Here is a 12,180-nt window from a genome sequence, read left to right as displayed (position 1 = left end):
GGCAACATGCCCATGTCACTGGTGATGCGCTGTCATCACTTCCTGTGCGCACCAGAAGTGACATCGGCGCATCAAGACTATGCTGACATCCCTCCCATCTTGGCACTGTTCCCCCCGCCCCGCCAGCCAATTGAGCAGCGGCAGGGAATGCCCGCTGTGGGCATGGGATCCCCCATCCCCAGCAGGGCCCCACCAACCCTAAGTGAGAGAGAGAGAGTAGTATGGTGTGGTGCTCAGAGTGTTGGTCCAGCAGAGAGCTAGGGTTCAAATCCCCACTCGGTCAAGGGGACCAGTCATTCTATCTCAGTTCAGCCTACCTCACAGGGTTATTGTAAGGAATAAAATGGAGGCAGGGAGAACCAAGTACAACTCCCCAGAGGGGAAGGATGGTAATTAATAATAATGGAGAAACTGAGCATACCCAAAGTCACTAAAAGGACTAGAAGCGACCATGTGTCAAACAGGAAGGAATATGTAATATTGCACCACATTTTTTTCTTGGCTGGCGGTATACACCAAAAGTCTGTAACTTTATTACAGATTCTATTCAGCACAAAGAATATAAAAGTTATGATGTGGTAAACGGGGGTTCGTGGGGGGAGAGAGAGACCGGAGATCGTTATTTCAAGAAAACAGTTTATTTGCAGCTGCTGACTCAGAGGCCCTAATGGGCAGAAATCTCTGAGCCCCGATTGTACTGAGGAAGGGATATTTATCCAAATTCAAGATACGACAACCCATCAACATTCAGGGTAATGCTGATAAGCACTACAGACATAGAGGCGGCAGTAAAGAGACAGTTTCACCCAGTTCTTGTTATGGTTTACTGTAACCCTCCATGACTCTTGCCCCAATTCCTTAGCACACAGACATACACACACAGAGATATCCTGCCCAGCAACAAGCTATTCCCTTGCTGTCCTAATACATTTCAATACATTTACAGAAAGGAAAAGAGATTATTACCAATTGCTAAATCAGTGGATCTTCCATAGTCAGGGGAAGTCTACCTTGCTGTCTCAGTTATATCCAGTCTGAAATGTATCTACTTGGATTTTGCTTTCTCTTAACTTGACAAAGCTGGGTATCTTCTTCATCGCGTGCCAAATTCTGAGGAATTGAACTTTGGCAGGCCGACAGATGTTTCGGTTGTGAATTGCCGGCGAAACGCATTTTTGCTGCCGCTGCTAAATGGCGAATTAAATTTCTGGTCTTTCCTTTTTAGAAGTCCTTGACCTTTTCTGAGGAGTCAGCCTGGCAAGGCATAACCTGTTGACGTTCTGATAACCGTTAAACATCTGTCCGTTTATATAGTTCTTTGCAAGGACATGATCCCACCAACGCTTTTAAACCTCCACGGGAGAGGCAGATCTGTGCTCAGACATCCTCTACTCGTACCAGCAGGACTTGAAGAGCGGTGGACTCTAATCTGGAGAACTGGATTTGATTCCCCACTTCGCCACATGAGCGGCGGATGCCAATCTGGTGAACCGGGTTGGTTTTCCCACTCCTACACACGAAGCCAGCTGGGTGACCTTGGGCTAGTCACAGTTCTCTTAGAGCTCTGTCAGCCCCACCTACCTCACAGGGTGTCTGTTGTAAGGAGGGGAAGGGAAGGTGATTATACGCTAGTTGGGAATGTGACTTAATGCTTTCTAATCCTAAAATTGTGGCTTTCATTGCGAGCGGAAAATTGTGGCTTTCAGTGCAAGCAGAGGGGGCCATAGCTCAGCGTTAGAGCATATTCATTGAATTCAGTGGATCAGGGGTCAATCTCTGGCCTCTTCAGCTGAGCAAAGCATCTGCCCGAGACTATTATCAACTTCAGGCAACCAGAGTTGAGAATACTCGGATAGACTGAGCAAGTGACATGGGGTAGCTCTAGGAATCTCCAGAAACTCTATGGTTCCACCCATAGAGTTTGGGGCGATTCCTAGAGCTACCTCACGTCACTTCCAGGATTTCACCATAAGTGACGTCGCTGTGATTACGACGTCGCCCTGTTTTTACATTTTTCTCTCACCTCCTCTCGGAGTGGCAGTGGGCAACAGGGCCTAGAGGCAGAGGCTCAACTGGGGGGAAGGGTACGCCCCATAGGGGTCAGGCAGGTGCATGTGATTCGCTCCAGCCAAGTAGCTTCCTCTCTGGCCTGGCTTCTTTCCCAAAATTCCCAGACACTGGTAATGACATGAAAACCAAGCCCCTGCCAGATATCTCTTAGGTCTCAGGTTCAGGATCCGCTACGGGCCTGTGTTGTGACACCATGCCATAGCCTGGGCTTCCGAAGAAAGCATCCGGAAGGGGTTTCTCCCCCCCCCCCATAGAGAATCATTGCACTTCGCAATGATTCTCTATGGAGGAGGGGGGCCATCCCTTCCAGACCCCATAAAATCGGACCCCTGACCCAATCTTCACCAAACTTTGGGGTTTGTGCAAGGAGAGTCCCTTCAAGCTATGCTGCGAATTTGGAGGCTCTACCTTAAAAATGACCCTCCCGGGCTGAATTTTTTTAGGAAACCCGAAAATAAGCCCAATTCCCATATTTACCTGTGAGGGTATTCAGCTTATTTCTGGTTTACCGAAAAAAATCGGGCCCAATAAATCCAAACTAGAAATTTACTAAATTTTGTTTTTGCACACCCCTAATTAGAACCCAGTGAGCTTCCCCTGGGTAAGCTCCATGTGCTTGTAGTGTACATGGAGTACAGAGCTCTCGTTTTCAGGGCGGCGGCTGGGTATCTGGCAGGATTTGGACTTCTTTATTCGAGCAAGGCCTCTGAGTGCAAACAAGGGCTGGGTCTCTGGCCACTGTACTGATAACGAAAGGGACCGAACCACGCTCTGCTCGGCTTGCACTCCTCCCCGCCGAGCAAATTCATTTTTGCCTAATGCCTCACCTATGGTTGCTCTTTCCCCCTCCCTTTAATCACCCTCTGTTTGCCCATCCGTGGGTGGAGAAGTCGAGCATTAAACTCCCTATTGTGCTTAATGGAGAACTTCTCTCTCCAGACGGCACCTTCTTATGAAGAAGAAGGAGAGTTGGTTTTTATATGCCGACTTTCTCTACCAGTTAAGGGAGACTCAAACCGGCTTGCAATCCCCTTCCCTTCCCTTCCCCACAACAGACATCCTGTGAGGTAGGTAGGGCTGAGAGAGCTCTAAGAGAGCTGTGATTAGCCCAAGGTCACCCAGCTGGCTTCGTGTGTAGGAGTGGGGAAACAAACCCAGTTCACCAGATCAGCGTCTGCTGCTCATGTGGAGGCGTGGGGAATCGAACCTGGTTCTCCAGATCAGACTCCACTGCTCCAAACCACTGCTCCTAACCGCTACACCCTGCTGGCTTATGAGGGGTTCCAGAGGCCAGAGTTAACCTAGGTTGCACCGGAGGCTCGTGGTCTCTTTGTAGGATCTGTTTTATTTACAGAAGTGCAGGTGAAGGCACAGAGTAGTGTTGCCAACTCTGGGTTGTGAAATACCTGGAGAATTGGGGGTGGAACCTGGCGAGTGCAGAGTTTGGGGAGGAGAGGGGCCTCAGCAGGGTATAGTGCTAGCTATCGAGCTGGGCATCCAAAGCCACCCTCTTCTTCGGGGGAACCGGGTCTCTGATGTCCAGAGAACAGTTATAATTCCAGGAGACCTTCAGGCCCTTTCTGGATGCTGCTAGCACAGTGACATTCCCAACAGGGCAGCAGGTCATTCACCAATCTCAGTCCCCAAGTCAGAATTCGAACCTGGATCTCTTTGAACCCGCATGGTGCCCTGGTTAAGAGCGGTGATTTGGAGCGGTGGACTCTGATCCTGAGAACCGGGTTTGATTTCCCGCTCCTCCACATGAGCGGCTGAGGCTAATCTAGTGAACTGGATTAGTTTTTCCACTCCTACATATGAGCCAGCTGGGTGACCTTGGGCCAGTCACAGCTCTCTTAGAGCTCTCTCAACCCCACCTACCTCACAGCGTGTCTGTTGTGGGGAAGGTAAGGTGATTGTAAGCCAGTTTGATTCTTCCTTAAGCAGTAGAGAAAGTCGGTATATAAAACACCAACTCTTCTCCTCCTCCTTCTGCTCCTCCTTCTTCTCCTCCTTCTTTTTCTTCTTCTTCTCCTTCTTCTTTGATCCCAGCCTGACCCTCTAACCAATCCACCACACTAGAGCACCCCCTTGTTGTCGCACCAGTGACGTGACTTCCAGGCATTTGCGCAAGGTCTCCTGGCAGAGCAGGAGACCCGGTCTCCCGACCCGCACACGAGTGGGGGCAGACCAGCCAGACGCTCCAGCAGAACTCCAAAGCCAATCCCAGGAATGGACCCCAAATAAAACCTCCTGCGGTACACAGACTCTTTCCTCCACCCCCCCCATTCCAGCCCCCACCAATGACCGGAGCCCAGCTCGGAGCTTTATTCTGTGTGCGCGTAAAGCATCGTCAAGTTGCAGCCAACTCCCTCTCTCACAATACTAGAAAACGGGGTCATCTGCTGAAGTTGGAGGGTGAGCAATTCAAAACAGATAAAAGGAAATATTTCTTCAGACAATGCATCGTTAAATAGTGGAACTCCCTGCCCCAGGATGTGGGGATGGCTGCCAGCTTGGAAGGCTTTAAGAGGGGAGTGGACATGTTCATGGAGGAGAGGGGTATTCATGGCTACTGGTAAAAATAGGTACTAGTCATGATGCATACCTATTCTCTCCAGGATCAGAGGAGCATGCCTATTATATTGGGTGCTGTGGAATGCAGGCAGGACAATGCTGCTGCAGTCGTCTTGTTTGGGGGCTTCCTAGAGGCGCCTGGTTGGCCACGGTGTGAACAGACTGCTGGACTTGATGGGCCTCGGCCTGATCCAGCAGGGCCTTTCTTGAGTTCTTATGACTTATGGCAACCACTTAAGGGATTTTCAAGGCAAGAGACATTCAGAGGTGGTTTGCCATTACCTTCCTCTGCATAGTGGCCCTGGGCTTCCTTATTGGTCTCCCATCCCATTACTTACCAGGGCCAACCCTGCTTAACTTCTGAGATCTGATGAGATTGGTCTATGCCATGCTGCCTTATTCTATCTGCCCGATTCTTATCCCAAGCCTTATTCTAGTGAACTTCATGTAGCAGAGGAGTCATGTACAGGAATCTGAAGGTTGGGAGCTCTCAGGAGTAGGAGCAGGGGAGGGGCTCTGGCTCTGGTAGAGCATCTGCTCAGCATGCAGAAGATCCCAGTTCAATCCCCGGCATCTCCAGTTAAGGGACAAGGCAAGTAGGTGATGTGAAAGACATCTGCCTGAGACCCTGGAGAGCTGCTGCCGGTCTGAGTGGACAATACTGACTTTGATGGACCAAGGGTCTGATTCAGGAGAAAGCAGCTTCATGTGTTCATGTGAGTATCTGGGGCCCGGTACTTCTGTGGGAATAATTGACAGTTTCTAATCTGTGCTGCCAACGGTTGAGATTTATGTGTTTGCTCTGCTGCCACGAGCAGGCAACCTTCTTTCCAGGCGAGCAAGCAAAGCTGGCAGCAGGTGAGGCTTCCTGTATGTCGTTTTGCGCACGTGACAGGTAACCGAGCACCCCGCACCCATTGGTCAGCACAAAGGTGACCTGTATGCTGCAGCGACTCTCCAACTGCTTAGGGCTCCATGGTTTCTGCCTTCCCGGCTCTGTTCTTCCTCCTCCAGACTGTTCAAGGCGAAGGAGGAGGCCGAGGGTCTCCTCGCATTTAAAGCGCACAAGCGTCTTCACACCTGAACGTGTAATTTCACGCTTTGGGTTTCTTGGGCAGAAGCATGCATAAAATAGCACATCTTACTGGAATGGAGTGGTGGGAGGAGAAGCCACCCTCTAGAGCGAGAAAACACTGCCAGCTGCAGTTCACTTTGGAGCTGCACTGTCGCGCTGAGCAAAGCTCTCCGGGCACTGCCTTGGATCTCTGAAGCTTCAATTTTATTTTATTATTTCAACTCGAGGCGTTAGCTCGAGTCAGTTAATCAGGCCCTGCATTTTAAAAATGTTCACTTGTTGCAGGTTTCCTTTCTCGTAAATAGTAAAGGCTAGGATAATGGGTTTAAATTACGGGCAGAAAGGTACCAGCTAGATATTGGGAAGATATTTTTTACTGTAAGAGTTGCTCGACAGTGGAATCGGCTGCCTGGGGAGGGGTGAGCTCCCCCTCACTGGCAGTCTTTAAACAGAGGCTGGACAAACACTTGTCAGGGATGGTCTAGGCTGAGGCTACATTAAGCAGGGGGTTGGACTAGATGGCCTGTATGGACCCTTCTAACTCTACGATTCTATGATTCTAAAGGCTAGAATTTGTGTTTGTTAGTCCCCCCCCCCCCAATAATGAAGGTAGAGCTTTGGACTGAAACTATCAAAGGCCTTTGTTTAAAAGTTGCATTTGCTATATCTGGAGAGGTATAAGAACGTAAGAAAGGCCCTGCTGGATCAGACCAAGGCCCATCAAGTCCAGCAGTCTGTTCACACAGTGGCCAACCAGGTGCCTCGAGGAAGACCACAAACATGACGACTGCAGCAGCATCATCCTGCCTGTGTTCCACAGCACCCAAAATAATAGGCATGCTCCTCTGATACTAGAGAGAATAGGTATGCAGCATGACTACTATCCCTTTTGATAGCCATGGATAACCCTATCCTCCCCGAAGATATCCATTCCCCTCTTAAAGCCTTCCAAAATGGCAGCCATCACATCATCTGGGGCAGGGAGTTCCACAATGTAACTATGCGTTGTGTGAAGAAACACTTCCTTTTATCTGTTTTAAATCTCTCACCCTCCAGCTTCAGCAGATGGGCTAGTCACAGTTCTCTCTGAGCTCTCTCAGCTTCACCTACCTCACAGGGTGTCTTTTGTGGGGAGGGGAAGGGAAGGTGATTGTAAGCTGGTTTGATTCTTTCTTAAGTGGTAGAGAAAGTCAGCATATAAAAACCAACATCATTTAAAATACATCAAAATATCAACAATAAAACTAATAATAATTTCTCAAATTAAACAGTAAAACCCCAATTAAAAGCCTTCAGATGGTGCCTAATTCAACCCACAGTGACTGGAATAGGTGGCAGGTTACCACCCAATTAACAAGAATAGTGGGGGGGAGTAGGGAGGCCAGCAAAAGATGATACCTGCAGCTGCCCTCAACTGTAGGTTTGGCAGGAAAGCTCTGTCTTGCAGGCCCTGCGGGACTTGTTTCCCCCGCTCCTACACACAAAGCCAACTGGGTGACCTTGGGCTAGTCACAGCTCTCTCAGCCCCACCCACCTCACAGGGTGTCTGTGGGGAGGGGAGGGGGAGGGAAGGTGATTGTAAGCCGGTTTGAGTCTCCCTTAAATGGTAGAGAAAGTTGGCATATAAAAACCAACTCCTCCTCCTCCTTCTTCACCTGTCCCAGTACTTCCCCCTCCTCTCTTATTTTTATAACAACCCCCTCACCCCAATCTCCATGTTCATTGTCCCTTTTGCTTTTACAGATACTTACGGCAAGCTCTGCCTCCTCAACTCGGTCGGCCAGGAGATGTCCCGCTGCAAGACCTCCGTCCGCCGGGGCCAGCCGAACCCCGTCTACAAAGAGACTTTCGTCTTCCAGGTCGCCCTCTTCCAACTCTCGGACGTCACGCTGATGATCTCCGTCTACAACCGCCGCAGCATCAAGCGCAAGGAGATGATCGGCTGGCTTTCCATGGGGCAGAACAGCAGTGGGGAGGAAGAGCTCGGCCACTGGCAGGAGATGAAGGAGTCCAAAGGCCAGCAGGTGTGCCAATGGCATACCCTCTTGGAGTCCTAACGTGAAACCAGATGCTCCGGGCGCTAGGGTTGCCAACCTCCAGAAGGTGGCTGGAGATCTCCTGCTGTTACAACTGATCTCCAGCTAATCGAGATCGGTTCCCCTGGAGAAAATGGCCACTTTGGCCATTGGACAATATGGCACTGAAATCCCTCCCCAAACCTCGCCCTCCTCAGGCTCCGCCCCAAAAACCTCCTGCTGGTGGCGAGGAGGGACTTGACAACCCTACCCGGCGTGGCCCTTCTCATTCAGCCCGAAGGATGGAAGCTGCCTCCCTAATATTGGATGTGCAGAGAGCTACTGGTTGAGAACTGAACTTTTAAAATGCATTTTCCTTTATTTCCACCACCATTGGGAATCTCTTGTCATGTGCAGAGGCACAGTTAGAACCAAGCTAGTAGCACATTAGAGACCAACAGGATTGGGGGGGGGGTTATGAACTTTTGAGAGTCATAAGAACATAAAAAAGGCCCTGCTGGATCAGACCAAGGCCCATCAAGTCCAGCAGTCTCTTCACACAGCGGCCAACCACGTGCCTCTAGGAAGCCCACAAAAAAGACAACTGCAGCAGCATTATCCTGCCTGTGTTCCACAGCACCTAATAGAATAGGCATGCTCCTCTGATACTGTAGAGAATAGCTATGCATCGTGACTAGTATCCATTTTGACTAGTAGCCATGAATAGCCCTCTCCTCCAGGAACATGTCCACTTCCCTCTTAAAACCAAGTTGGTAGCCATCGCCACATCCTGGGGCAGGGAGTTCCACAATTTAACTGTGCGTTGTGTGAAGAAATACTTCCTTTAAACTGTTTCGAATCTCTCACTCTCCAGCTTCAGCAGATGTGACCCAGCATTCTGGTTTTATGAGAGAGGGAGAAAAGTTTCTCCCTGTCCACTCTGTTTCCACTGCGTCAACACTCCCTTCATCAGATACGAGCATTGACTCTTGAAAGCGTACACCCCCCCCCCAAAAAAAAATTGTTGGTCTCTAAGCTGCTGCTGGACTCGGATCCAGCTGTTCAACTGTAGACTGGCATGGCTAGCCACTGAAACGAAGTCAGAGCCAAGTTCCCCTCTGATCGGCCCAGGAGACAAGCACCAAATTTCACCTCCCTGCCCTTCTGCTGAGCCTAGCTGCGTTTGCCCTCGGTGATGTTGTCTTGCAGCCTGATCTCATTGGCTACACAACTACATGACCGTGACTAGGAGGAAAGGTTGTGGAGCCAGCGTGGTGTAGTGGCTAAGAGCGGTGGTTTGGAGCGGAGGACTCTAATCGGGAGAACCAGGTTTGATTCCCCACTCCTCCACACCAGCGGCGGATGCTGATCTGGAGAACCGGGTTGGTTTCCCCACTCCTCCACAAGAAGCCAGCTGGGTGACCTTGGGCTAGTCACAGCTCTCTTCGAGTTCTCTCAGCCCCACCGACCTCACATGGTGTCTGTTGTGGGGAGGGGAAAGGAAGGTGATTGTAAGCCGGTCTGATTCTTCCTTAAGTGGTAGAGAAAGTCAGCATATAAAAACAACGACTCTTCTCTTCTTCTTGTCCTTCAAAAAAAAAATGGTGCCAAAGCTCTTGGAGTTGACAGGGTATAAACAATGAGCGACCTGGCATTAAAAAAAAAATCATACACTTTTGGGAAACGATTTGGCTCTTTCGCACTGAAAAGTTGTTTACTGGAGCGCATTTGGCTCAGCTCTAAGGCTTATCTGATCACAATAAGCAAGACGACTTTGAAAGAGAACAGAGCCATGAGAAAGGACGGGCAAAATGAAATCCTTAATAAAACGAGCTGGGGGTTAACCTTGGAAGCTACAGTGTTGGGCGGTGGTAGGGTCCCCCATAAAGGCCCTGGTCGGACTGTGTGGACCCTTTTCTAAGGTGGGGCCTGGAGATGTCCTGGAATTACAACTCCCTCTAAAGAAAGCCACAGCCTTCAATTTGCAAGATCTGAGCAAGGCTGTCAAAGATAGGACATTTTGGAGGACTTTCATTCATAGGGTCGCCATGAGTCGGAAGCGACTTGACGGCACTTAACACACACACTAAAGAAAATGGTGCTTTGATGGAGGGAGGGATTCTGTGTCATTATACCCTGCCGAGATCCCTTCCCAAGCCCTGCCCTCCTCAGGCCTCACCCCCAAAATCCCTGGGAATTTCCCAACCTGGAGCTGGCCACCCTCCCCTCTTCCTGTGATTCCTGAATCTTCAACAGGGTGCACTTTCTCCATTGTTTAACTTCTTTCCTCATCTCCATGAGGTCTAGAAACCTGCATTTGGTTGTTTGGAAGTAGCTGATATTCTCCAGAAGCCAAATATTGGGGAGGGGCAGTTCCAACATCTGCACTGTCTAGCAGGTAACCCCGAATCATGGAAGGAAAACTAGTGCCTCCCTGTCTACATCAGGGAGAAATGGGTATTTACCCATCTGTATATCTTTTTTAAAAAAATCCTGCCCTTCCAAGAGTAAGATACATTACAAGGGTACATTTTCCCCCTTCTGTGTTGTCCTTGGCATGAGGAATGGTTATGGTATAGCCCCTATCTCATCAGATCTTGGAAGCTAAGCAAGGTTGGTACTTGAATGGAGGACCACCAAGGAAGGCTCTGCAGAGGAAGGCAATGGCAAACCACCTCACTTGCCTTGAAAGCCCCTTACTGGTGTAGCCAGAAATTAGCTGTGACTTGACGGCACATACGTAGGGTTGCCAACCTCCAGGTGGTGGCTGGAGATCTCCTGCTATTACAACTGATCGCCAGCCGATAGAGATCAGCTCCCCTGGAGAAAATGGCTGCTTTGGCAATTGGACTCCATGGCATTGAAGTCCCTCCCCAAACCCCACCCTCCTCAGGCTCTGCCCCCAAAAACCTCCCGCCGGTGGCGAAGAGGGACCTGGCAACCCTACACATACGTGCATACAATGTTGTCCTCCACAACAACCCTGTGAGGTGGCTTAGGCTGAGGCTGAATGATTGGCTCAAGGTCAGGGTTACAACCGGGTTCTCTTCGCTCTGAGCCTAACGCAGTAACCACTCCTGGGTCGCTCAGCCCTTATCTGACACTAACCACTACCCCATAGTTGTATGCTTTTTTAAAAACGTGAATTTTTGGCTGTTCGTGGTCCCTTTTGCTTGTCTGTGCGCCGCCGTGTCCTTCACCTGCCCACACCCACAGTAAACCGCTGCCGTTACGACGACCACCACGGTGCAAAGCCAGGATTTCGACTGCCGGAAGCGGGCATTCTCAGAAACGGGCACAAGCGGAGGGTGAGATCGCTTGCTTCCCGGCCAGCTGAGCCACCGCTTTGGATCTATTTCTGGTGCTCTTTTCCACTGAGGTTCCACACACACCCCTCTCCTCGCCTCCCTACTTTTCTTATTTTCATACAGATCGCTGGGGGCAAGTTTTTCTTGGTTATACAGATGAGGTCATTAGTCTCGCGCTGCGTGATACCCGTCTCTTCCCTTTAAAAAACACACCGTATTTCTGCTTGCTGAGACGCCGCGTCGGATTGGGGGTGGGGGAGGAGACACTCTGAAATTACTCCCTTCTCAGGTATGGCATTCAGCAGGATTGTGAGCCGGAGTGGGGTAGAGGTTCAGAACGGTGGACCCTAATCTGGAGAACTGGGTTCGATTCCCCACTCCTCCACGTGAGCGGCAGACTCTGATCTGGTGAACCGGGTTGGTTTCCCCACTCCTCCACATAAAGCCAGCTGGGTGACCTTGGGCTAGTCACAGTTATCTCTGAACTCTCTCAGCCCCACCTACCTCAAAAGGGGTCTGTTGTGGGGAGAGGAAGGTGTTTGTAAGCCAGTTTGAGACTCCTTAAAGGTAGAGAAAATTGGGATATAAAAGCCAACTCTTCTTCTCCTTCTTCTCCTTCTTCTTCTCCTTCTCCTCCTCCTCCTCCGCTGTTAATATCCAGGGGCCTATAGGTGACAATTTAATCTCTTATATGCTCTGATTAATGTTTAGTTAACAGTGCAGACAAAGACAATTCCCACTTTTCTCCATCCCCCCATTGATAGCAGCAGCAGAATCTCTTTCCCTTCTCCCCACAACCCTGTGAGGTAGGCGGGGCTGTTCCCAGAGAACTGTGACTGGCCCAAAGTCACCCAGCTGGTTTCATGAGGAGTGGGCTATCGAACCCGGCTCTCCAGATTAGAGTCCGCTGCTCTTAACCACTACAACACATCGGTTTGCTATGACCAGCATGTCTAACAATTTCTCCCTCCCCTGGTTTCTGCCCAAAAGGGTGCATGAGAATGCGACAAGTCAGTTTGCCAGTTTTGTCCTGCCTTTTTCTGCTAGAGTTTAGGGTGATATACGTGGTTCACTCTTCCACCATTCCCTCCCTCACTTGAAACATGGACATAGAAACATAGAGCTGGAGGGGACCCCC

The 12,180-nt window shown here is 50.0% G+C and overlaps 1 protein-coding gene across 1 annotated transcript in view; it reads left to right on the top strand.

Annotated features, from left to right (window-relative positions):
- SYT16 (synaptotagmin 16) overlaps positions 1-7,776 on the top strand; it is a 36,513-nt gene extending 28,737 nt beyond the window's left edge. The window contains exon 5 of the mRNA XM_056851420.1: positions 7,463-7,776. Within this exon, the coding sequence (XP_056707398.1) occupies positions 7,463-7,776 (314 nt within the window). The remainder of the gene's footprint in view (positions 1-7,462) is intronic.
- The last annotated feature ends 4,404 nt before the right edge of the window (positions 7,777-12,180 follow it).

The sequence above is a fragment of the Euleptes europaea genome, chromosome 6 (genome assembly GCF_029931775.1).
Source record: "Euleptes europaea isolate rEulEur1 chromosome 6, rEulEur1.hap1, whole genome shotgun sequence".
Classification (NCBI taxonomy): domain Eukaryota; kingdom Metazoa; phylum Chordata; class Lepidosauria; order Squamata; family Sphaerodactylidae; genus Euleptes; species Euleptes europaea.
The sequence above is the reverse complement of the archived record's forward strand: the minus strand, read 5'-3'. Positions and strand labels throughout refer to the sequence as shown.